This window comes from Athene noctua, chromosome 20 (genome assembly GCF_965140245.1).
Source record: "Athene noctua chromosome 20, bAthNoc1.hap1.1, whole genome shotgun sequence".
Lineage (NCBI taxonomy): Eukaryota > Metazoa > Chordata > Aves > Strigiformes > Strigidae > Athene > Athene noctua.
This window is the reverse complement of record NC_134056.1, coordinates 5,238,265-5,264,538: the sequence shown is the minus strand read 5'-3', so window position 1 is coordinate 5,264,538 and position 26,274 is coordinate 5,238,265. Positions and strand designations below refer to the sequence as shown.

Genomic DNA, 26,274 nt, shown 5'->3' with positions numbered 1-26,274 from the left:
CACCTCGGGCTGCACAATGCCCACAAATGGGAGCAGATTTTCATCTTGTCCTTCTCCATCTTGAGTCAGTGCAGGATACTCAACTTTTGAAAAAGAAGTGGGTATTTACCTGTGTCTTTGGTACACAGAGAAATGAGAGAGGATCTGCGTAGATGCAGGGGTGATTTGTTGGTTCCTGGTAGTTGAGTGATGAGTTGAGATGGTTGAGAATAGAAAGGATGACGTTGGGCCAAGATGTAGGTCCATGGCTTTGTGGCAATGCAAATGACTTTCCTTTGAAGACATTATTTAGCCACAGTAGAGCACTGGCTGTCAAGTAGGGCTCAGCGCTGGCGCTGCTCTGCTGTGGGAGGGCAGGTTGCTTTCTGGATTGCTTTCTGGGTCCCGTTCTGTGTACGTCGGTATTTCAGGCAGGCGCCGCGAGCTGCAGTCCCTCTGCGCAGCTCCAGTCTCATCCAATTGCCTGCTGGAGCAAGGCACTGACAGAAGCAAAGGCGCGCAGACGAGATGAAGGATGCATACCCACCATCGTTCGAGCAGGGGAATTGGGGCAGGAAACATCACAGATGGGCCAGTTTCTCCTGGGTTTCTGTCCAGTCCACATTAGCAGATTTGTTTAAATGTCACGGAGACACAGTAGCCACTCCAGCCTTTCAAGCAGCAGCTTTGAGCATTACCAAAGAGAATCTTTTCCTTCCCTCCCCACAAATTTTTTGAAAGATTTATGTGCTTTAAGATGATCAAAGCTGAAATTCAGGCTCCGAAGGCCGTGACGGGAATGTTTTGTGTGTGCCAGGGCTGGTAGACGAGCAGGTTCTTTGAAAGGGAACGAGCTTGTCAGCTCCCACCAAGCGGCTGCATTGCTTCAAAGGAGCCTGGGAGAGTTTCTGGTGTTGACAGGCATAGACATGCTGTTCTCTCTCTTTCCCTCCCCTCCGTTCCTTGTGTCTCTTCCTATTTCTCTTTCTCTTCAGCTCTTTCTTCTCCCATTCATCTCTCTTCCCATCTGTCACTCAGTCATCTTCCTCCCCCCCAACCCCAACTCTCCCTCTGTTACTTCCTCCTTCCCCCATCAGCATCCTCTTCCTCTGCAACAGAGGCAGTTCTCTGAAGTCCTCTCCTCTTGGTGGTCCTGTGCTTTATGTTCATGCAAAGCTGAGACTTTTCATGATTCACCCACTTGTTATAGTAGAGAGGAGCGTGGCCATTAGTCTCCTGCGTGCTGAAAGCCAGAAGCTGCCCCTTGGATGGCCTTTGACAGGCGGGTTTGAAGCCAGTGGCTTTGCAGCATCCCGTTGAGCAAGTGCTGCAGTGGGAAGGGTCTTCAACCCTTCTCACTCACAAAGGACTGCCATAGGTGCAACAAGCTGGTTCAGACCCTACAGTTTATACTTAGCACAGTGAACCTCAGCAGATGTGCTTGTCCTTTGCTGGGCTTTAACTGTAGGTCAAGGAAATGGTTAAGAGAAAAAAACTATCAGCAAGGACCAAGCTGGTTTTTCTTCCCCAGGTGAAAAGCTGGAGATGCCAAGACCCCAGACAGCACTGTCTGCTTGCCTCTGTGGTTTGACAAAAGCAGCTTTTGAGATGTTGCAGCAAACTGATGTGCCTATGAGCAAGACCCCCGCTAATTAGTTGCTGTTCAGTCCCATGTCATGTGTCTGTTTGATCTTCTGCTGGTATGAGAGCTGATGGCGTCCTGCTTCCAGTGACCCGGCTTCTTCTTGTTTTTCCAGGTGCAGCTGCAGGCTCAGCCTTTGGCAGTAAGTAAAAACATAACTGAAATGCTGGCATTTAACACTTCGGTGCATGGTCCTTGAGGATGTCACTAGGAAAAAAAAAAAATGGTTATTTTCTGTCCATTATCATTTTCCAGGCAATAAGTCATCCCTAATTGTGCCTCATTTTCTGTCCTGTCAAAGAGTCTTATATTTTCTTTCTTTGACTTCAGTAGCCTCATTTTGCTTCTTCCTCTGGCATGGTTTCCCCCCATGAGGTTCGTTAGTATGGCAGCCGGAAAGGAAATAAAAAAAGACTCTTCAAAACCACCAGTGCTCGCTGTGAACTCCCCCCTCCCCTCCCCAGTATTGCAGAATTCTGCTCTGAGAAGGAGCTGGGTTTGAATTATTTGGCATAGCATCCACTCCGGGTCACCTTGGACTATTGATAAAAAAACATGTATCGAGTTTGCGTACATCTGTATGTACACGTGTATGTATGCAAACAGATGTCTATGAAGTGTCAGCAGCAAAGACGGTAGAACTCAGCAGGGATTTCTATTGAAAGATTGATGGTACAATAGGAATCCTTATTTAACAAAGCTGGAGGTAGTTTGATATCAAAGAGCCTTGAGTTTTGGTTAGGCAGAAGCCTGGATTTGAATTTTGTGGCTTGGAATTACCCTCCCGAAGAAACGAATCGGAGAGCTGAATGAATAATGAATTCTTTGGTTTGCAGGCAAGTGCAAAAAATCGGAGGAGAAACAGGTTCAGAGAAATGCAAATGCAATTAAGAAAAATGCACCTAATTGAAACGTGGAGGATGTTTTTTTCTGGGTAGATGAACCATACTTATATTTTAAGCAGTCAAATTTAAATGGTTAAAAATACAAAGTCTCCCTCAAGTAATTTAGGACTAAAAAAAATTAAATGTTTTTTAACAGTCCAAAATATTCTTTGCTTTTCTGGTCAAAACCATTTTGATAACTCTTTTTTTTCCCCCCTTAACAGAGCTTGGCATCCTTACTGGTAACTTTGTTTCACTGGAAAACGTTTCCCATCAAAATTTTCTGCTAGGGAATAGCTGGGAGGGTGCTGGGAGCAACGCACAGGAGGTGGACAGAAGGGATTTGTGTCCAAGGCCAGTTAAGGAGAGATTATTTAGCCCACATAGGAGACTAGAAGTGACCTAAATTAAGTATTTAAACTAGCTCAGGGCTATTATGAAATTAAGCATGATAATCTGCATGAAGCAGTGGGACAAACAAGGACAGGAGGGCAGCAGGTGTAAGTTAAGTAGGAATTTGTGTTCTGAGTGTTATTTTAGTTCAGGCTGTTGTGCGAGCACGGCGGGGTTGGGCACCACACCCAGGATCACTCCCGTGCAGCTCGGGGGGGGGCTCGCTGACATGAAGCCATCAATTAATTTGCCCCAATGAACGAAAGGTGCCAGTGGAAATTAATACACGCCAGTGGTACGGGTTGGGTTTGGTGGTGCCAGGTAGTTTGCTGCCTGCAGGGTGGCAGAAGGGACGGGAGCTGTGTGGGGAGCTGGGGTGGGCAAGGAGACGTCAGGCAGCGGAAGCCCACCTGCAGGCAGGGCGAGCCGGGGGCCCCCCACCCGCTCTACACCCCATCTCCGCCCAGGTGTGCTTTCATTTCCCCTTTTCAGCTTACTTGGCAGTTAGTTGCTGATAGAACTGTAAGTATTTAAGCCAGTATCTGGCACAGCCCCCGGCCCCTGCCCACACTCGCTGCATCCAGCGTCATCGAGCCGCCAGCGCCTTAATCCTCTTGGTGCCCCAGTTGTAACCGTGCTGAGAAATCGGTCACCAGTTCAGCCCCAGCAGCAGCCTCACGGGTGTGTGGGCTGGCAAGGAAACCCTTCGTTCCCCCCCAGTAAGTGTCTCCTGCCTCTTCTCTTTGCTTGCCAGCGTATGAGCGACGGCAGCGGGTTGTCACTGCAAAATCCACCACAGCAAAAACGACCGCTGCAAAAACAACCACCACCACACCAGCAACCACCACCAGCACCCCCCTGCCTGCCACCACCACCCAGCCAGGTGGGTGCCACGCTCCCTGCCTCACTCAGAGGGCCAGGACTTTGCCGTTGGGCTCCTCTTTTCAGCTGCTCCCCATCCCACCTCCTCCGGTGGCGGTGGGGAACGCACGGGGCTGCCGTGTCGGTGGCCCTGGTTATCTGCTTTGTAGGATGATAAAGGGACATGGATAAAAATCACCCTGACTCTGTCCATGTCCCCAAGCCTCTGGGCAGCCCTGGTTTGCTGTTCTCTCTATTGAGTCCACAGACACTGACACATGTAACATGGGCTAGGAGCAAGCGTTATGGCCCCTATAAGCAGGGAACCAGCCACAACTGGTCCACCTCAAAGCCAAGAGAACCACACCAGGGGTTGACATTCCCCTTCAATGCCTGATCTCACTCTGCTCTCACTCTTATCATCAGGGCAGCAAGAAGGGAAGCCAGGACTGGATGCGGGGGAAGCAAAGCTTTTCCCTGTTTTCTTTCAAATTTGTTTTTTTAAAAAGTTTTTCAAAATCCATCCCTCCTAGAGCCACTTGGCAATGTTGTCCTGTGCAGGGCTGGCACTGCTGTGAGAGATGCTCTCTTACAGCTCCATCACAAGGCAGGGCAGGAAAGCAATGAAGGCTTTACTGTCCCACCATAAAATTAAATGACGTATCCAGTCTTGCCTGGCTGGAGGGAGAGGAAAATTGTACCTCATGCTGCTCTATCCCTGAACTCCACATGCAATAGCAGAGCTGGCAGGAGAGTTGCCCACACTGTATTTGCTGGGTGCTGCTCTCAGAGCGCGATGGGGAAGGCTGGGTGCTGCTCTGCGCCCCCCAGCTGCTCACTCAGACGAGGAACCGTCCCCGTGGGGAGCTGCAGCCTCGGCGTGAGAGCGGCCACCTCCTGCCACTTGCCACCTGACGCAGAGCAGCCATGCCAGGGACGGGAGAAGCTGCCTCTGTCCTTGCTGGCTCTTCCAGCCCCGCATCGAGTCCCTGTGGCCAGCCTCAAGGATGTAATGCAGGCTGGCTGCATCTTCAAGGGCAGTTTTCCTCGAGCAGAGCTGCGCTCTAACATTCCCCAGGCAGCTGCTGTACAAGCAGCAAGGGAGCGTGCAGGGCTGGAGCTCACACACATGCCAGAAACACCCTTTCCTAATTTCTAAAATCACCCTGTGGAGGAAAACTTTTGTCCTTTTTCCGGGAGTTCCTCCTTCCCTCCCCCCGTGAACAAGGAGACAGTGTTTTCACTTGTCTTTTGGAAATGAGCAGATAAAACTTAACAGCAGGACATTTTTTTTTTTAAGCTTCTCATGGGGGAATTAGACACGCATTCCTCCCCTTGCCATGCTTTCTGGGCCTGATATTTCCCAGGAGGACGTTTTACACCCACAGTATGTTAGTAACAGTCTGTCTGGGGGAGCTGCCAGAAGCCAGTCAAAGGGATGAGGAAACTTGATTGCATGTTTATGCAAATATAGATATATTCATGGAAGTACCCTGCTTGAGTACTTAATCAGGAAGCCAAGGGTTTAGCTCCAACTTCCATGGAGTTGGAGTGACCCTGGGCAAAAGAGTGCAAGTCTCGTGTATGTTAAGTGCTCCTCACGCAGGTCTGTGTTGTACTCGTGCAGGAGGGGGTTCATCCACCACCCCTGCCCAGAGCTCACACCATCGCCACGGCCTCAGCAGTGACAGGGGATCACCTCTACACCCGCACCACACTCCTGGGGTCATTTGATTTTTATCCATGCTCACCCATAGCAACATTTTAGCTCTATTTTTCTAGCAAGTGCTGTGTGCGTGTGGATGGTGTGTTTAGTGTCTGTCCTGTGTATGATTTGCAGTGCTCTGCCTCTCGTGCTGTACATCTGGGGTGGGCAGGATGGCATCTGTGTGGTGTTGGGGGTGGTGGGGTAGTCTCTCCTGCCAAACTGCCCCAAGGGACTTGGCATCACGCACCTCAGGGTTTATTGCTTTGCCGAAACCTGCTTTGGGGGCAGAGAAAATGTCTTCATAGTGCTTTCATTAACCAATGCCAAGGGACAAAATAGAGAAATTGCAGTCCAGCCATCACATCTCCAGCTTGATATGGTCAGGCCTGAGCTCGGAGCATCTTGCCCCCATCCAGGCCCCTATCCATGCTTCTGCAGAGCTGGGTCCCATCCCAGAATGGTGTGCCTGGGGATGGAGACAGTCCCTTAGGGGGCTGCTCCAAATAAAAATGTAGTCAGGGCCACCCCACAATGCAGGGACCTGCTCTCTTACATGGGCAGCGTGCTGGGTTTGATGCCAAAGGTGCACTCTGTGCCTTTGACCAACAACAGGGAATCAAGGAACAGTCTAATTCTGATCTGCTTTTGACTAGAGATGTTCCTCCCTCTTCTGTCCCGTGAAATGTAAAGTACTTCTTTAAATACCGTGACATCCCCAAGGGGCTGTGAATCTAACTCGCCTGGACCTCAAGGGAAACACCTTGTTAAAGAGTTGACCCTTCGGGCTCCGGGTAAGATGCCCGGAGATGCAATAACCCCAAGCTGGGTCAGAGTCCCAGAATGAGATACTCTGTTGTTACCTTCTGACCTTTAGAAGCTTTAAACGAATCCCTCCTTGCCTTAAAGCCAGCTCAGCCAGCCAGCCATTAAAAAAAAAGTCTAGTTAGAGCCTTACCCCATCCCTGTGATGTTTAACCCTAATTTACACACTGTCTTCTGCCCTCTGAATTTCTGCTTCCCACCATAAGCAAGCAGCATCAGATCAGCCTCCGAGTTCACTGCCTCTGTGCCCGTGAGAGCAACACGGAAAAAAACAGGTATTTAAATCCAGACTGATGTGTTTTTCCCTTCTCCTTCATGCCTCCGCACACTAGTGGGTAGTGGCAAGGCAGAAAGCAACGTAGCACGTAGGCTAGAGGAGTAGATTAGATTTGGGTTGTCTCTGGGTTGCATGAATCTGCTAGACATCTGCTTCCTTTGGCTGCTCGTGGTGTTTTCTGTGGTCAAGGTGGAGCTGTCATCATGTTCGTAGGATGCTTTTGTGCCTGGTCACCTGTTGTGTGGTGAGAGATGGGAGAAGAGTGAGTTTATGGACACGGTCTGTGGTCTGAAGGTAGTCAAGGCTGCCAAAATGGGTAGAAAGAAGGGAAATCACAGAGTTACCTTAAGGAGGATGAATTAAGTGCTATTCTCATTTGCCTTCTGCAGTTCTGTTATTTTGAAACCTTCCTTGAAGTCTGTCAAATTCTTCCTTGCCATTTGTTACATTTTTCCTACATTCAAAATAAGAAAAAAAAAAGCTGCTTTTTTTTTACTTTTTTTTTTTTCTTTTTTTCCTGCTTTCATGTTTCCCCCCTCTGGTTTATAGCACTTTCAGCAGTGCCAGTTCACCTCCAGGAAAAACAAAACCAACCTGCACCCTGTTTGATGTTCAGGGGCTCCAGCAGAAAGAGAGCACCAAAAGCCTGGCTCTGTGTAGGTCCTGCAGAAAGGGGACCCCGTGTTTATGTTTTGAGAAGGACTTTTTCAGGGTCCTTCCCCACTACTCCAGCGCTGCAGTGGTTTTTGCTATGAAGTGTGACTTCCTGCTTTATTTTATTCTACTTCCTCAGAAATCCACCAAGACCAGGAGTTTTCATCAGGACTGATACAAACTCCCGAGATAAGAGCTGCCCAGTGATTCCCATTTGTATGAACTGGCTCTGGGGGTGAAACATGTCTTTCCCTCTTCCAAAATGTAAAACTGTCCATTAATGTCCCAGAACTACAAGGGAAAGGTTCTCAGGATAATGAGCATTAATAATTTTCCTGGCTCTGTAAATGCGATTGAGTGGAGGTGTATGTGAATGACTAAAAAGCAAAATGCCTCCAGGGCTGTTTTTTATTGTGACTCTAATTAAACCCTTGCCAATTTGCACAGGGCTTTTTTCATATTCTCTTTAACACCATATTAATATCAATTGGTTTCTACTTTCCAGCTGAAAAGGACAATGTCTATCACCTTCTCTTAAAGCTCATAATTAAAAAAATAATCTTTTTTTTTTTTTCTTTTTTTATTCTGCATTGTTTATCATCCCCTTGACGAGGCTGGGAAATCACATTTCTCTCCTACTCGGGTTTGTCCTTTGAAACTTGGCAAGGATCGAGATTTTTTTTTTTTTTTTCCTCCTCCTCCTTATGTTACCCAACTGGAGCCTGAAATTAATAATATGGCTTTTAAAATTTTATCCCTTGGTTTGTTTTCTAGCAAACCTGAAGATTGTTACCAATATTGAGGAGACGGGGAGGGGTATGGAGCCAGTGGGGGTGAGGATTTGCAGGGAAATCAAACAAGTGATCTATAAATTTCTTGCTGGTTTAATTTCTCTGCAGTGGCTTGCAAATTCTTTAATTGCTATTTCTGAGGAAAGAGGAGAGCCTGAAGGAGGGCCTAGAAGTTTGGATTAGAAATCAGAACTTTGTGCCTCCATCCTAAGACACCTGTGCTATTTCTCAGTTCCATTACTTCAAAGCAGAGGGGTGCAGATCAGTCGCTGGGGTCTTTATGCAAACACACGAGCAAAACGCCACGCGTTCAGGTGGGGCTGAGAACGGGCAGCTCAGCACACCTCTACCCTCCTGCCCTTCGCATCACGAGGGCTGCCCGCCCTCTCCAGTGCCCGAGGACACACCAGTTGCCCCATACCAGCAGCAGCACTGGCACGGAAAACCCGCGCAGCCCAGGGCTGGGTTGGTGTGGTTCTCCGAAGGCCTGGCCCTCCAGCAGAGCGCTGCAGAGCTCCTCGCTGCCTGCCAGCTCCCCTCAGCACACCCGGTAACACCGTTTTCCCCTCTGGTCACTGCAAGACTACACCGGCTTGTCGGCGGCTGCCCCGCTGCAAGTGGGCAAGGCTGGCCCAGGAGCAGAAGGTAGGAGACGCGCGGCTGAGCTGGGTCCTGCCAGCGAGTCCCAGCTCCCGACGCTCAGCGAACGCTTTAGCTTCTAGTTCTGCATCTCCGTTTTCCATGCAGCTCTCTCCTCCTCCCACCTGGGAAAAAGCTCTGGGTTTGTCTGTGCCCGACACGCAGCTGGGAATCTGGTAAGGCCGGATTGAGCCTCGGGGTTTAGTCATATACATGAAAGATGAGGATGGCAAGTGGTAGAAGAAATTGTTCACAGCTTGCTGCTGGGGTGAATGGAGAGGATCATGGAAATCCTGTCGTCTCCTGAGACTGGAGTCTGTTTGAAGAGCAGAATAACTCTGTAAATAGATAGGCCTGTGTCATTTGTAGCATAGATGCCTTCTCATGTATTTCCTTGCTTCAGGTCTCCTGCTTGACTGCCTCAGGTGAGCTGCTCCTGGTGGGAACCTTGGGAGGCTTCATGCTGGTTCTTGAGGCTGAAGTTTCTCCTCCTCGGGGTTCCCACCAACACACACCCTTCAGCAGTTGCCCGTTGGTGCTCAAGTCCTGTTTCCCAGCTGAGATGCCTGTAGCTCGCTCCAGCCGTAGACATTAGCATCCCTTCCAGTGCAGAACAACTGCTGAAGCTGGGCCCAGGGCAGAACCCAGTGTCTGGAAATACTCAGCTGGGGGGCAGAAAGTGCTGAAATGGAGGCTTTTTGAAATTGCACGCTTGGGCCTGTCTCTGGCCTCACAGAGAGACAAAATTTGTCTCTGATACAGTAACAAGAGATAGGCCTACACCATGGGCATCAGTGCCAGGTGATGCTGACAGCCTGTGCTAAACAAGGCGGGCTCCTGAGTCTTGACAGTGGTCTGCAGACTCAGCTTCTGTCCATGCTTGGGCCATGGAATGCCAACAGCCAACACTCACCCATCCAGCAGCTCCTGCACCCTCCCCTTAGGAGTACTTTTTCTGTCTCTCTTCACACTTAAAGACTCTAATTTCCAGGAGACTTTGTCTCTCATTCCTGCTTCAACACATCCTCAACTAGATACGGCTCCACCAACACACCCCAGATACCTGCTTAGAGCTTCTGCCACCTCTTTAAGCAAACAAGAGGGAGATCTGTGTTAAATCTGATGTTCTCTCTAACTGATGCCACCGTAAGCTGTTCAGAGCCCACCAAACACAGCAGCACTTGGACCCAAGCTGAAGCCACTAGATCCTCCTAAGAACATTCGAGGTAAGGCCATGCCTGTTCCCCAAGGCCAGCAGGACAGGTTTCTCCACCAGTTTCTGTAGGTCAGGACAACCCATCCGTCCTCAGCAAGAACCACCATTGTACAATCCACTCTCCTACTCAGAGGGTCCACCTCAGCTCAGTTCTGCTTGTCCAGCCCCACAGAAATCTTTTCAGAGATGTGTTTAGGGCTGGGATAGCTGCAGAGCTGTCCCTGGGCCCCAGGAGAGACCATGGGCAACTCAGCTGCTTTGGGAAGGGGGTCCTTGCCACGGCATGAGGGGCATACACCTTCTCCCAGACAAAATTAATTGGGCAGAATCAATTGGGCGGATCTGCTGATCTGGCCCAGCAGGACCAAGTCTTGTTAGCAGATCACTCTGCTCCCAACACACCATGGAGCCTCCTCACAGCCATGGCCCCCTCCTTGTGAGGGATAGGGACAACCATGGGGGCTTCTACGCAGGGATATGGCCCCCAGGGCCACCTGCAGCACCCACTGCAGACATGTGGGGCTTTGAAACAATCTGGGGACCTAGCGAGCTGCTCCTTCCTCTCTGGGCTGCCCCACTTCCCTCACGGCAGGGACAACAGGCCCTGGGCCCCCTGAGCTGGGCCGGTCTGCTACTGAATGCCTGTGAGCAGAGGCTGCCATGTTCCATGCTCGGCCATCGTGCCAGGGGATGAGGAGGCCGCGGTGGCAGAGCAGGGCCTGGGTGCCATGGTGGCCTGTCATGGCCATGGTGGCTGGAGAGGCGGTGTTGGTGGAAGAGGGTCTGGGCACTGTGCCAGCCCACCATGGGACCAGGGGAAGCCATGGAGACCTGAGGAGTCCCTGGTGCCTCACAAATGGCATCAGGGGCAGGGGTGGGCCCTCTCTGACCATGGCTGAGCCCTGGGGGTGGGGAGCCACCTCCTGCCATTGCTGTCACTGTAGGGACGTGACCAGCACCTGTGGGATGGAGCTAGCAGTGCCCACCCAGCACCTCCCTGAGCACCGCAGCATTGTGCAAGGACTGGCACGCCACAAACACTGGTGGGACCTGTTCCTAAACACCCTGTGGGACCTCAGTGTTGCTCAGCCTTGCCCCTTACTGGGGTTACCAAAACACAAAACTTCCCCAAGCACCAAATCCCATCAGCTCAATTTGGAAGCAACGGCCTTTACCCCCAGTGCCCTGGTTATTTTCTGTGGGACAGGGGCCTGGCTGGCAACACAACCCCAAGGAAGCACCATCCCAGCTGGGGCAGCCCCTTACCCTGAGGAAATATCCCAGCCCAACCATGCTGGGCTGGCCCTGGGAGCCCTCTCCCCACCACAGCACTCAGATATGTTTTATCATCTGACGTAGCGGCTCCGAAGAGCAAAGCAGGGCGCACAGCACACTCTGCAGGCAAGAGGCATGGGAAGAAGCCAGGTACGTGCTGGTGGGGACGAGCCGGGCTGGAGCGGCGCGTGCTCTGCAGGACCCTGTAGCAAGCCCTGCCAGATACCACCTCCATAGCCTTCCTCCTCCTAGCTGCGCTCCTAGCAGCTTTTTGGGTGCCAGTTGGCATGACCTCCATCAAACTGAGGCCATGGCCAGTAGAATTTTTTTTTTTAAGCAGTTCAGACTTGTAGATCCTTATCCTGAATAACCCGATTGACGCCACAGAACGTGCATAGATGGGGGATGTGTCAGTAGCTCCTCCCGGCTCTGCGCATTGCAATAGCGCTGTGCATTGAGTTTTTCATACATCACACTTTGAGGAGGGGAGAAGAAGAGAATTTTAGCAGCTACCAGCTGTCTGGTGCAGAAATAGATGCCAGTGCTGCCAGAGCGGTGTTCTTGGCTCAGCTCGGCATTGTTCTCGTAGCAGAGCTGCTTGCAGTAGGGTAGGACGCGGAGCGGTGCTAAGCGGTGAGAAAAAAACGTGTCTCTGATTTCTCTCAAGCATCCTCAAAGAGCTCAAAACTCATCCGACTCGAACCAGACTCTGGCCCAGTGGCTCCTATTGAAACATATAAAGGTAAGAGGAGGGAGCTCCCAGTCTTTGCCCAGGTGATGTGGTCCAGCAGCCTCCGACATGGAGAAGATGGGAAGGGTTTGTCTATCTGAGTCGTGGTTAGCTGTATGTAGGAGTGCATCCCTAGGGTGAAACAACGCTTGGGAATTGCAGCAGCAGGAAGTATCTGAGCTGAAATTCTTTGGGTACTGGTCAAACAGGCAGAAGTTGTTTCACAGAAGGTCAAGATTACAGTGGACTCGGCTCCTCCTCAGGCAGCTGTGAACCATGGGGAAACCTTTGCCCTGCTCCATCTTCCCTGGTCTTCATTTCATTGAGCCAAGTCTCCTCCTCCAGTTGCATGTGCATGCCAACCCACACCCTCCCATCCCTCTGCCATCTTTGAATGTTTAATGCTAGAGCTTGGATCAGAAGCACAGTTCCAAGTCTCCCTCCTCCTCTCCAAAGGCTGGGGAAGCTCAGACCTGGCTGACACTGTTTCTGCTCATGTTACCCGCTGGCCGTGCTGGCTGGGCCACCTCCTGGCCGGGACAGCTGGGCCACAAGGCAACTAGGGTAGTTCCTCCCCTCCCACGTTACACTATTAAACTCCCAGGAAGATCCAGCGCCCGGAATCTAACACTGGAAGGTAGTCACCATCCCAAGTCATGGTAATAAAAACAACCACAAGCATCAAGTATTGAAATTCCTCTGCTTACAAATTAAACCTATCTGGTTGTTTTCTAACACGTGCCTACAGCTGAGAGAGGTCAGCCCTGGGGACAGGAGCAGCGCTTGGCCAAGCCATGGTGACGTCTCCCACCCCGCCAGCAGCCTTCGCAGCTGTCCCCGTGCTGTGCCAGGCAGCCCTGGTTCAAACCTCCCACACTCATCCCCCGTCTGTCGAAGGACCCCACACAAGCCACGCTTCCTTGCATAGACCCATTTTAAGCATTTAACCTGAGAGTCACCGTACTTCACAACCAGCTTTGGTTTGGGAGGTACAACAGCAAAGGGGCACGCTGAGAGGGGACACAGAGGGGAAAAAGCCAGAGGCAGCGAGGTTTTACATGGACGCGCAGCAGCTTCAGCTCTGTTTGCGCTTTGTCCAGAGCTTTCCCATTGCTGGAGGCAGCGAGTGCTGCTGCACCCTCTGCCAGCCCCATCCATGGGCCTGGGCACCCGTCCATGCCGCAGCGAGGCCCTGGGGCTCTGCACCCAGCAGCGCTCCCTCACAGGTCCTGCAGCCCCACCAGCACCAAACCCAGGCCCCAAACTGAGCTCTGCTCATTAACAAGGCAGCTCTTTAATTAACACCTGAGTCCCCTCCACTGCCTGCTCCCATGATTATGCTTTTCCTGGGACAGCTGGGGGCTGGCTCCTGCCTGTCCTCGCCCCAGGGGACAGAGCCCCCTGACCCCATCTGCTCTCTGACTGACACCTTCCCCCCCGATCCCCCCATGGCAGCGAGGAGCAGCAGCCGCTCTGCGCACTCATCCTGCCCAGCCCTCCCCAGCCCCGTGTCAGCGGTGCCTGTGGCACTTCACCAGAGCAGGATCCTCCTCCAAAGCCTCGTGGCTCCTCACCTCTGCTTGGCACGAGGGAGGATGCTCCCAGCCCAGCTCCCCAGCTCTCTCCTCCTCTCCACAGACTGCGAGTGCTACGGCCACTCCAACCGCTGCAGCTACATCGACTTCCTGAACGTGGTGACCTGCGTGAGCTGCAAGCACAACACGAGGGGCCAGCACTGCCAGCACTGCCGCCTGGGCTTCTACCGCAACAGCTCGGCAGAGCTGGATGATGAGAATGTATGCATAGGTGAGCGCTCTGGGGGCCTCCATCAGCAGCACCGGGATGTGGGATGGCTCATACAGGACTCTCCTGTATGGGGTGGGCTTCAGTTCAGCCCGTCTCTGGAGGGTGGTGTGTCCTGCGTGCTTCCCAAGGACAACAGCCATAATGGTCTCTGTAGCTTGCCAAGGCTTCCCTGAAAACAAAGCCCAAATAATATCTTTCCAAATTGATTCAGATGAATTGCTCTATTAATAGCTGCTCAGCTCCCATGGTGAGATGGTCTCTGCACTGTTGGAGCCTCTCATGCCACCCTGTGACCATCCCAGCCCCTTAGTCTCTAAGGTCCCTCCCGTAGCACATAGCCAAGCTTTTCCAAAGTCCCCAACACCTCCCTCGGGGCATTAGCAGACACAAAGCCCCCAGGCAGGACAGGCACTAACAAGCCCCTGTCTTTGCCCAGAATGTAACTGCAACCAGATCGGCTCCATGCACGACCGCTGCAATGAGACCGGCTACTGTGAATGCAAAGAAGGTGCCACAGGGCCCAAGTGTGACGACTGCCTGCCCAACTACTACTGGAGACAGGGCTGCTTCCGTAAGTACCTGAGCCAGAGGGACAGAGGGAGGGGTGAGATGTGACCAAACAAGAGGGGGATCCTTAGCACCACCTGCCTGGGAGCCCCGTGATGCTCAGGGTGTAGAGTGAACAGACTCCAGCCATTCCTCTTGAACCCAAAATGACTTGATGGCGTTTCACCTGGAGTTTTCAGCCCTCACTGTGTTCCTCTGCCTTGGGGCTGTTCTAGCATTACAAGGGTTGGATAATTTAACCCCTAGGAGCTAGAGAAGAAATCCACAAGTTTCTATTTGCTGCTGCAGTCAAGGGGTTTAACATACCCCAGCCTAACACCCACATTCTTCCCTCCCTCCCACCTTGTAGCCAATGTCTGCGACGACGAGCTCTTGCTCTGCCAGAACGGCGGCACCTGCTACCAGAATCAGCGCTGCATCTGCCCTGTGGGCTTCAAGGGGGTCCTGTGCCAGCAATCCAGGTGTGAAGCTGACAAAAAAGACTGCAACGGTGGCCCCAGCATGCACGGCAGCCTCGGCACCATCCTCCTCGGGGTGCTCGCCCTCCAGCTGCGCGGCTGGGTGGACCTCTGAAGCCGCAGAGGAGGGAGCCCAGCCCAGGCACGTCACCCGAGGGCCCTGGGGAGACAAAGGTAACGGGTGGCTCTCCCCACCGTCTCCTCCGCCTTCCTTCACGCTAGGACTTGCACAACGTCTTTTGGTCCACTTTCCAAGCAGAGAGGTATGCAGAAAAAATCAGGGGCTGACTCCTGCTCACAAACCCAGCCCGGCAGCAGCCGGGGTGGCCGCAGCGCGGAGCCGGCTGCCGAGCAGCGGTGCAGGGACTGCACCAGCCTGTGCCGGGGCCACGGTCCCACAGCCCAGCGTGGCCACGGGGCCCGTCCTTCCCTCTGTGCAGTGACTCCTTCCCTGCTCCGCACAGGGCGACCTGGGGCCAGGGCCACCGGGGCCCTGAGGAAATAGTGCCGTGATCTAAGGGATATTTTTTTTATTATTACTTTATTTACTTTGGTATAGGCTGGGGTGTTCTTATTTTTCCTCTTCTTAGTGTCCTGTTTTGAAAGAGCCTGTCATGACAACTCCAGAGCCCCATAACACAACAGGCAGGGGAAGGGGAGGGAGGGAAGGGGGGACTCTGGTCCATCCTTGCTGCATAGTCCCACGTCCCACCATCGGCCTGGCCTGGCCACGCACATACTGTTGCCTACAACTCTAGTTGCTGCATTGATTTTGTATATTCATTGCTGGATTTTGTTTTCTTGCACTTACGGAGAACGCAGGGGCCATTAGGCATATGGTACGTGAGGAGTGCAGTGTCTTATCCACACATGTCCGTAGAGTGTACGGTTCAAATACTTTTTTTGGTAGAGACTTATTTTTGTTTGGATTAAATGTTATAAAAGAACCACAACTTAAAGGGACATTTTGCCATGAGCATTTGATTCTGGTGTATCCTCCTCCAGTAAAGCAACTATTAATGGCTGCTTGATCACCACGTTTTCCTTTTTGTGTGCACAGTTAATTACAGGTAAAGACTTATTTTTTGATTCATAATGTCCTCTTGTGATTTCTGAGTCAGTACCAAGGTGCACCACATTGCAAGGGAGAGGGGAGGGAGAGAGAAGTTGCCTCATCACTGAGAGCTGTTAATTATTTCTCCTAATTACTTTGCTGAACCTAGGTTAGACTACTAACTGTAGACAATGAACAAAGCCTGAGTGATATATTAAGCACTGGTCTTGTGTAGAAAGGCCATTTCCAAATGAGCCTGCAGCAGAAGGCTGGATAGTCCAGGGATGCTTCTTCAGGGGGACCTCAGCTATCCAATGCCATTGCATCCCCCCCCAAAGCTGGTGCCATAATGTGTCTTTGCAGAAAAAGCTGATTATCTGGGGTATTTTTAAACAGACCCAGCCTGAAACTTCAGTATAGAGCTCATAGGGACTAGATCAACTCATTTAAAGCTCATAAACATGCCACTACCCGAGGAAGCGTTTGCAGTCACGCACATAAATGAAGGCAGGAGAAACCAGAGACATGATGTAACTCAATCAGAACAACAGGAATGTTATGAACACAAGAGCTCTAATTGTGTCATGTCCAGACTTACCAAGCCAAGAGCTGATTGAGTGGAGTATTAGAAGATGGGAGACACCCCCCCCCCCTCCAGCTCATTCAGTTCTGGGCTGGTTTTCTGGACAAGGGAGCAGCCCTTGGTCATTGCCCCAGCTCTACCCAGCCCACTTGCTCCCTCAGCTAGCCCAGGAGCCCCCCACAACCCAAACATGAGCCTCCACTGGCATTTCCAAGTCTAGTGTCCTTGCTAGAGGACTTCAAGAGCTTCTTTACCAATGTCTGTTCTGTTTCAACACTGTGTCTCCTGTCCCGTATAGCCCATCCTGCTCAGGGGGGCCAGTGCTGGGAGCAGCCCATGTTTCAAAAGTGCAAGAGCCTGCAGTGCTTTCCAGCTTGACACTGCAATTACTGTGTACACAGCCAGTGCCCCCGAAACGCAGCCGCCTCCACGGAGAGGGAGGCAGTGAACTTGTACTTTGGAATAGGAGAAGAAAGCAGGAGCGAAGGTGCAGGATAGATATTGTCACATCAAAGAGCAACCCAAATCTGGCGCACGTTTGAGCAGTGTTTAACATCGCAGAGACAGGTCACAGGGCTTAGTTAATCCACCATAAAATAAATGAGGGTTAAACTCAATCTGCTGAGATTTGGTCTTTGAGGGTCTGGGTTGGCGCAAGCATTGCCTCCCTTTAATGCAGCTGGTCGCTGTCTGTTGGTATTGACACGCTCCTTCTTTGTTCTTTCTGACTGCAGCAGGTTTTAAAATCTTCATACATTGCTGTTCTTACAAGTAATAGCATAAAAAAGACTGTAACAAGATCAAGATCTCTAATGGTCCTTCTGGAAGGTGAAGCAACGTTCTCCTTCCCCTGCACTAGTGTTTTTCTCTAGAATATTAGATTAAGCAACCAAGAATTTACTACTTCATAAAGCTGTGTCCCACTCTGCACCCAGCAGATTCCCTGCAAACACACACTTTTATTGCGATGCAAACAGAAATGGGCCAAGCAGCAGCACCAAATTCCTGTAGAAAATAACCTCAGAAGGGCACAACAAAGCTCAGAACAGCCCAGGCACAAAGACTGCTGAAGCTGATAGACTGCTGCTCTAGACCTTTTTAGGTTTAAAGGATTTTCTCTTGGTTGATTGGGTGTTGGTTGGTGGGTTTGGGGGTTTTGTTTGTCTGTTTTTAAGATAAAACAACACTGGCTTCCTAATTCAGCTCAGAGGCGGCGTCACCTCCCTATGAACCCAGAATACCAGTAATGTTCAGTCCTGGACCTTCTTTAACCACAGCCCAATGAATAATTCTCTAACTTCAACCAGAAGCAGAAAGCTGTGGTGCTAACCCTCCAGCAGCTCTGCCAAAGGAAGCCTGAAAAATGTTGGGGAACAAAACACAAGTCCGCCCTCCACACTACATATACCATTCTCAGGCTCTTCCTAGTCATGCAGAAGCAAAGCCCTCTGTGAAATAGTAACTGCAAAGGACAAACGTTGACGTGGTTCATCTCACGCAAGAAACCAAATGGCCCCTTAGACTGTGAGCAAGGGCAGAGCCAAGAGGGGGAGTTTCAGACTTGCCTGCTGAGGGGCTGCGCAGCTCATCTGCAGGCTCAGACACAAAGCTAGCCCGGCGCCTTGCAGAGCAGGGTGGCACGTTGTCTGGCCAATGGTGCTGGAGAACTTGCAATCACATCACACAAACCACTGCAAGACAGAAAAGAACCCACCCTCTCACACGAAACTTAAACTCGGTTTTTAAGAAAGTAATTCAAAGCTTCTGAAGGCTTCAGGGCTGAAGATGCATTAACTGCAGCATCTTAGCACATGGGTCCCTACACAAAGAGAATAGAGCAGGATTGAAACAATACAGAGCGAAACCATCACAGCAGTATCTGCAGATCTGAAAGTTCATCTTTAAGATAGAAACATTTGTACATCAGTTAATGCTTCCAAATGGGAGAAGTTGTCCAATGAGCCTGATACTTTACTTGTGGAAAGGTTAACCAAAAGGTACTTCTCTTTCTGAGAAAAGCCACTTGCGCTCTTTCAAGAGGTTTTCATGTGTATCCTGTTGCTGGCGCGCAGCCGGCATTTGATTCATTTGAAAAAGTTTTAAAATTACACTTCTGTCTGCACAAAAGTGACCTCTTCAAACAGTACAAGTAGAGCTTTTGATTTTTCTTGTTTACCTCAAATTCTACTCAGATTTTAACTATTTAGAGTACTAGCAAATCTAAATAACCAAAAGCCCCAGAGCAACAAAAATGTGCCTGGTGTGACAGATCGCTGCGGCCAGGCTGAGCTGCAGAGGAGTCAACAGCAGTCTGGGTTTATGCGTATTTGCTCACTCGCCAGATAAAATGTTAAGTCTACAGTCCCTGGGAGATGGAGACAGAAGGAGGGGGAAAAAAATTTCCATTGGTACTTACCAGGTATGTTATTTGTTTTTTTTAAAGATGAGGAAGCAGACATCTCATCGACAAGAGTGATTGGTAAGGAGCCTTGCGGAGGCTGGAGTGACGAGAGAACCAATGCTTTAGTGGTAATAAAATTAATGGTCTCACCAACCAATTCTGTTCTATAATTGGCGCTTGTGAAAAGTCCCAAATGTAAATAAACCAAAGTATAATGGAGGAGCTCAGCGCTCTTGCTCAGAAATAAGAGCAGAGCAGAGCTTTGTATCACCCTCTTCTCAGCCTTTCTGGCAGGGAGTTGGAAAGTCTGGCCACTATCATGCAGAAACTGGCTAAAAATCCCATGCTGATTTGAGATGCAGAGAAGAGCTTCAGACTGTCCTAAAGGCTCCTTTATCATTTTGATTCTCTAGGTGTTGTAACAAGTTTCACTGCAGGATGAGACGTGCGAGGAAAGCCTAAACCCACCCATTTTTACCATGTAACTACTTTCTCTCCTGGACAGAAACAATACTGGGCTCCAAAAGCTCCACCCCAACCCCACTCTGTGCTACTTCAGGGTTTAAAATAAAGAGAGGGGAAACTGATGGGATTTCCTTGTAGCAAAGGGAGTTCTTGCTTGATGCAACAGTGAAATCAGTGACAAAACTGGACAGCCGCACCAGCGAAGCCTATCAGGCTAGAAAACAGGGTTTTCCATGTTTTCCCAATACCAAATGTCATGTGCACTCAAACCACCTTCACTTTCATTTTTCTCACTATTTGCCTGGGAGTTTGTGGCAAATTAGTCGAGGCCTTAGCAGACAGGTACATATGGCTAGAAGGTCTCATGTGTCAGCGATATTCGATGTACAAGGCTGCTTAGCTTACATTTATTTGCACTAAAGAATAAGGCATTGGGCTCCTTTCCAATCAACCTAAAAAGATGAGAAAGACTTTATATATGACTTGGGAATGGACCCATTGTGGCAAGAGACTGTATCGTATCATTAACATTATAAATTCCATTTACAGTACAGCAGTCATTTCATCCATCATTTATTCATGCAGACTAGAGAGAACGTCTTACATTTTTAGGACCATGATTCTGCTTATCCTTGGTATTGCTACAGTCACTGGGCTGTGAATGAACAGCCCAGCTCCAGTTGTTGGCTACTCTAGTCTCTCCTTTTTATATGCAAAAGTAAAACTCAGCATCTCACCACACTTCAGTAACTGAAAAAAAAAACCAAAACCCAAACCAAAAACCATCTCAGCTCTGAAATTACTGGGGTTAAATGTTATTTTTCAGATGTCACCTGGGACTGGGAATGCTGTTTACTCTCAATCAGTACTTTTGGTCACTACAAGTTCTTTCTTGCTCTGGAAGCACGCACTGCTCAGCGCTTCCCTAGCATCAGCAGACCAGAGGTGAGGGCTGCTTCCATTTTACGGACTCGCTGGAAGAAGAGGCAAAGTGCCTTGCCAGTCTGCACACCTTGCACAACGCCGTCTCCCAGCTCCTGTGCCTCCAGCTCTTGGACCCGGCTGCTCATTAGTTACTGCACCCAGCTCAGCTAGGAGACGGTTCTGTAAAAACTCATTGCACCACCAGCACCGAAGCAGGAACGGCCCGCAAGGGAGCAGGAGGGGAGGCCGCTGTGTTCACCCCCCGCAGCGGGGCACAGCTCTCCCAGCTCCCATTCCCCACCCAGAGGCACCACCAGCTCTCAGGCCCACCGGCAGCCACCATCACCCCCCCTGCCACATGTCCCAGAGCAGGGTCATGCTCCTGAACAGGGCTGGTTTTCCTCTGGGTGCTCAGCAGCACCCCTAGGGATAAAGCCACCGCTGGCGAGCCAGCACTCCATAGCATAGTGCATGTACAGTGAAACATAGGTAAGAAAAACTCATTAGGTGAGTACCTGTTCGGGTATCATCATTATACATATGGCTCTGGTTTGTTCTCACATCATGATATGGAGCAATGACATGGAGAACTATTACAGTAAATCTTAAAGGGAAAAGGAATAACCAGAATTATATTCCACCTTTACTGGAAATCTTATTTCATATACAAAGAATAAAAAAACCCGCCTTTGAACAAAGTAAGTCCAACACTTGGAAGAGCCTTTCCCTTCTTACTGATACCAGAGACAAGTGGTACCACAGAGGGAACTGGTTTTGCACTGAGAATTAAGCTGCCAAGCTTGGAAGAAGCATGGAAGCCTCTGTATAAAAAACTAAATACCGCTTCTTCCAAAGTTTTTTGGCACAAACTCCAATTAAACTGTTTTACATTAAGCTGTGTTGAATATGTTCTTTACTGATTTTTTCTGACATTAATACACAGAAGAGAGCAATCACTGATCAATCTCCTCCAACTGTCACTCATTCTAAGATGATACTAAACAAATAAAGAAAGTCTACACTCAGCTGACCACCACTGACTGTCCATCACTACTCAGTATTTTATAACAGACCATGGAAACAGCAGAGAAGTTAACTAAGTTGTACCCTATTTGTTCTCCAATGCAGGTTTTCTTTGAATTAGTGAGAAGTGTACTTTGGATTGGAGTTGGCTTGGTTTTCCATGTTACGGGTATAAAAAGAGAGGGGAAAAAAGTTAATTAAAACTACAAACCTACTCTGAGTGATGTGCAAAGAGGAAAAAGTGTTCTAAGTGCAATAACCCAAACATTTTTTTATTAAATACACCGTTAACAATACAGACTGACACAGTAGCGATAAGCTACCACTGAAAGATTGACAACTTAAGTCAGATAAATCTAGTATTAAATAAGCAAAAGAAGTCTGAGCCACTGACCACACCTCAAAGATGATTTATGGAAAAATACATGCATTAGAAAGTACAAGACCTCTGTGCTGTGTACAAAATAAAATAAAAATGAAAAGTTAAAACAAAATTCCTTCCAGCATGTGATAAGTATAGCTCTCAAAACATGTTCTGAAACGAAGAAAACTGGAAGTTTCAGAGAAACATTTGACAAAACTGTATTTAATGACCAGAAAAGCATTTTCTCATTCACACTGTTGCCAGCTTCACTTTATTTACATAAAGACAGTCTAAATGGCTTCCACAGCTATAGGATCCTACAGCCGTTCACAGAGTAGCAGCCTTTTTAATGTGCTAAGTAGGAACAGCAGGCAGGTCAGCACAGCCCTGCCAAGAAGAGCCAAGAGGTTTGAAAGATGACAGTATTGAAATATTCCCATTAACATAAGAGGAGGTACACATAGGACATGGATTCTGTGATGTGGGGGTGACCAAAATGTCCAATTCGTGACAGTCAGATTCATTCAGGCAGCCTTCCTTCTCACTCAAGGCACACAATGTCAAGGAAGAGTCACGGCAGTTTTAGAAGCACGTATACTGCTGACAAGAGGTGGTCAGGGTTCACTGAAGTGATTAAGATTGCAACATAACCAATAACTAAAGGTAAACAATGCACATATGTTGAGTTCACCTCACAGCCATCTCAGAGATTCTCCCGTTATCTTAAAATGCTCTGTACTACACAGCACAATGAGCTGGACAGTCACAGAAAGCAAGTAAAAGCCTCCCAACACACCTACAACGCAGCTGGTATCAGTAAGGCACGTTTGTTCTGGGCTGGGATGCGTTAAGGATGTAAATTTTACTGGAACTTACAGTTTGAGCTGCCTCCTGATGTTCTGTAGGATAAAGCACCTCACTGAACTGGACTTTGGCAGGGGGCTGAAAGGACAAAGCTGACACTAATCATTGCAATCGATGTGTCGGGACAGAAAACACAACTGAAGATTATGGCTAAATTCTGGCCAGAGAAGTCTGGCAGCTCATTTGTTTGGAGAAAGCTGCTGCCCTTACCCTGGTTAAGCACAAGGCCATCAGCAGGGGACAGCAGCGCAGTGCCCACCTCAGAGCAGGCCCTGTTGTAACCCCGACACGTGGAGACAGCAACTGACCCGTACACCCAACCAGTACTAACTCAGCAAGGTGCTGCCTTCTCTGGCAGAAACGTTCCAGACCATCCCCACACCAAACTCCATGCACGTGAAGTGTTGCTCTTCACCTCCATGAGACAGAAACGTGCTCCAGAAAAAAAGTGATACTTCAGTGACCCAAAAGAATGCTTAGTAGAAATAATTCTACTTTTATTGTGAAATGTTACGATAACAGAAAAGCTTTCTTAAAAACAGTTCATTTCCCCCCGCCACCCCATTTTACTGGTTATATATTCATCAGCACAGTGGAAAGAATCCAGTAATAACACCTAGAATGAACTGCTCGCCCTTCTTCTTCCTGTAGATCTTCAAAAGCTCTATACAAAGAAACTCAAGTGTCATTACCAGCAAGTGTTAACTAGGTCTTTGACTAAGATTCCACAGTGCTGTTGATTATTCCTCACACGGACTCGCTGGGACCAAACAGACCTCGTAGGCTTTAATCTGCAGTTTGTGTTGCCACTGCAACAAGGATTCCAACTGATCAAGCTGCAGCAAGAGCAAAACTCAAGGCACATTTGTATAAATGAAAGCTCTTCTGTTCCTATAAGAACAGGCAATAAAAAAATATAAAGTAAGTAGAATTCTTTCCATTCAACCAATGTACATCTGCCTTCAGTCTTTCCTGAGGCACTAGTGGAGCATGAGGAAGAATCACTGCTACCACATTTTCAACATTCACTCTTTGCCATCAAATAAATTAGACTTACTAGTGCAAAGGGAAAAAGAAGTCTGGCTGGGGTTTTTTTGGGTTTTTTTTTGTTTTTTGTTTGGGAGGGCATTGCTGGGGCTTTTTTGCTTTGCTCTGGTTCTTCATAAAAAATTACATCACTAAGAAACTAGCATTTGCACAAGGAAAGAAGCAGCTATGTATTTGCCAATTTAAACTTAAGATAATTTTGTATACTGTACAAATATACATCATTAAACATCTACAACCGTAACTTCCTAGATTACAAAAATTCACTGCTCTTCCAAGCAATGCAGCTACCCAGCTTTTCTTTTCAAAAGCTCAAAGCTATCAACTGTCAGGTATAAAGTTCCCTTCACAATTAGGGCAGGATGGGAAAGAGGGATCTACTGATAGTGGTGGTACCAATATAAGGGAGTTCCAGGTGTACTAAATAATATAAAATGCAGTCCTTGCTAGACAGAAATCCGTGAATAGATTTTCAGTAATGAGCCAATACTGAAGTCACTGAGAGGTCTTTCTTCGCTTGGCACTGATTGATTCTGTGTTCTCTGGTGATTCCTCTGGTGTTCTCCTCGTTAAAATACGATAGTCTTCGTCCGTTTTGCTGCTATTACTTTGACCTCCCTCACTGAGGGCTCTTGAACTGTTTCTCAATACAGGAGCTCTCCAGCCGCCCTCGTGCCGAGCTGCGTAAGACGACGTGGAAGCCACGTCGCACCGTCCCGTTGTTTGCTGGGGTTTCTTAGATGTTTCTTTTCCAGAAATCTGATCCCTGAGGCCTTGCTGTGACGTTGACCCTGGGCTGCTCTGTGCTGACCAACTGCTGTCCTTTGAGGCCTGCTCCTTCCCTTGTGTTTCAGTTCTAGTGGCCATGCTCACCAGCCTCGGGTCCCGCGGTTTATCAGCGGGAAGCGCTGCAGCCTCCCTGGATGCAGAGGCACTGCCTCTCCTGGAGTCTGCAGCCTGAGCACCCTGCACCTGCTGGGGCCCTCTGCTTCCCTGCAGTGCCATGTGGCCAGCAGCGAGCTCCCGTGGGCTACTGGCCTCCCTTGGATCTGCAAACTCACCCCTCTTGCTACTGGAAGAACCAGCCTGCCACGGAGGAGGTGGCTTTGTCCCTGCTTTGGTTGGGGGCTGTACTGTTGCCTTGATCTTCAAAATCTTAACAGCATCTTTCCTGTAGTTTTTTTCTGATGTCTTGATAATGGCACCTCTCTTCTGAGCATCCTGAATCAACTGATTCCAGTCTTTATTTTCCTTTAAAGAAAAAAGGACACACACCCCCAAAAAAAAGAAAAGTTATCAGAAAGAAATCAACACAGACAGACAGAGGTGTCACGAGGATGCACAACCCCTTTAAAAAGGTACCTGACACAACTGTCATGGAAACCACTGTTATGTTCCTTCTGGAATGGAAGAATCTTATGTTTCACTTGCAAAACAGCAATAGGCCCTCTGGCTGCTGTAACACAGGGAAGGTACTTTCAACCATCACTGAGCTACTACTTAAAATGACAATTTCTGTATTTATGAAGGCCAGAAGAGTGTTCTCATACAGAGAGTGGAACAGAAACAGGGCTTTAATCCCCTCTAGTGGTACAGCTGACACCCCCACCCTTGGAAAAAGAATAAAAATCAAGTACTGTAAGATATTAAGCCTATTCAAGAGCACACCCTACACATTCAGTGGGCCTTTATAGTCCCCCAAATATGTAGTTTTGTTTCAGAAACACCACTTGCAAAGAGTATCCTCAGAAACCACAAAGTAGTGTCAAAATCAGTAATCTGAAAATTAGAGGAGTGTTTTGGTATGGTTTGGTTTTTTAAAATCATTTTCCTTGCTCAAGTATCCAGTGACAGCTTCAACAGCTGGAGCTGGAGGAACAGTAAGTATTGTGAGAGTAGTTTCTAACTTTCCCTCTTGGAAGTAAGAAAAATAGATGGGTTTTCTTGTTTGTTTGGTTGAGGTTTTTTAAAGCTTTTATGACAGTTACAGCCAAAGCTTTCACAGAGAACCCTTCCGAGGCCTGGATTGTACTAATTTAACACCACACTAGAAAAGGGGCCCCTTTCATGGACTGAAGCAGTCTGAGGATTGTTTTCACCTCCTCAATCCCGACTTGACCTAAAAGGGTGGATCACAGGAGATCTTTTGATTAACGCTGTACCTACCATCAGCGTTTTCAGTCTTCCAAGGATGAAGAGGCTGAATCTGGCTCGAGTAATTGTAACGTTCAGACGCTGAAGACTTGCCAGAAATCTAGGGGAAAAGACAAAACTAACCTCCTAAACTACTTCCACAAAGTGTTATGAGAAAAAAAAAGAGATTAATATTCAGTTTCACGGAAATGAAGATAACAGAAGCAGTTACAAAGGCAGTGGCAGTTCATGACCCATTCCCAGATCCCACTGCAGCAGCCCTGCCTTTGCATGGTGTTTTCTTTCTTTCACCACTCTGACTCCTTGCAGGGAATTCCAGTTCTTTGCAGCTCTTGCTGCTGATGTTTCCTTTCTTAGAGCAAATCCCCCCTTAATGCCAACCACTGCTTCCTTAAATGTTCCTCAAAGTACAGAAGACATCAACCTCACTTCACCTATCAAGACTTTAAGCTTCTTTTTGACTTAAATTGAAATAGATTAACGTTTGGCATGATTAATGGGAAAAATTTCTATTGAAATACTGAATACTGGACATTAATATTTAATTTTAAAGGTGACCTGCACTGGAAGCACATGAAGGAAGACTTTTTGCTTTGTCATGCTTCAAGAGTTAAAGTATATTCTTGCAGAAGAAAATCTGTATTTGCTCTATGAAAACTGTCTAGTCTGTTTTTGTGGGAACACAAGCCAGGT

At 48.7% G+C, this 26,274-nt stretch overlaps 2 protein-coding genes across 12 annotated transcripts in view; one reads left to right on the top strand and one right to left on the bottom strand.

Annotated features, from left to right (window-relative positions):
* Window positions 1-22,721, top strand: part of NTNG2 (netrin G2) — a 59,869-nt gene extending 37,148 nt beyond the window's left edge. For 2 of the 8 annotated variants that reach the window (XM_074923374.1, XM_074923372.1), the window contains exons 5-14: window positions 1,737-1,763; window positions 3,653-3,781; window positions 6,496-6,564; window positions 8,594-8,656; window positions 9,802-9,876; window positions 11,226-11,291; window positions 11,809-11,883; window positions 13,510-13,677; window positions 14,114-14,248; window positions 14,594-20,025. In XM_074923374.1, coding sequence (XP_074779475.1) covers window positions 1,737-1,763; window positions 3,653-3,781; window positions 6,496-6,564; window positions 8,594-8,656; window positions 9,802-9,876; window positions 11,226-11,291; window positions 11,809-11,883; window positions 13,510-13,677; window positions 14,114-14,248; window positions 14,594-14,817 — 1,031 coding nt within the window. In that variant the 3' untranslated portion in view covers window positions 14,818-20,025. The other 6 variants (XR_012634901.1, XM_074923375.1, XM_074923376.1 and 3 more) reach the window with 6 other exon arrangements.
* Window positions 22,722-22,851: 130 nt separating this feature from the next.
* Window positions 22,852-26,274, bottom strand: part of SETX (senataxin) — a 30,474-nt gene continuing 27,051 nt past the window's right edge. For all 4 annotated transcript variants that reach the window (XM_074923371.1, XM_074923368.1, XM_074923370.1 and 1 more), the window contains 2 exons: window positions 25,594-25,681; window positions 22,852-24,678 (listed from right to left, as the gene is read on the bottom strand). In XM_074923371.1, coding sequence (XP_074779472.1) covers window positions 23,923-24,678; window positions 25,594-25,681 — 844 coding nt within the window. In that variant the 3' untranslated portion in view covers window positions 22,852-23,922. The remainder of the gene's footprint in view (window positions 24,679-25,593; window positions 25,682-26,274) is intronic.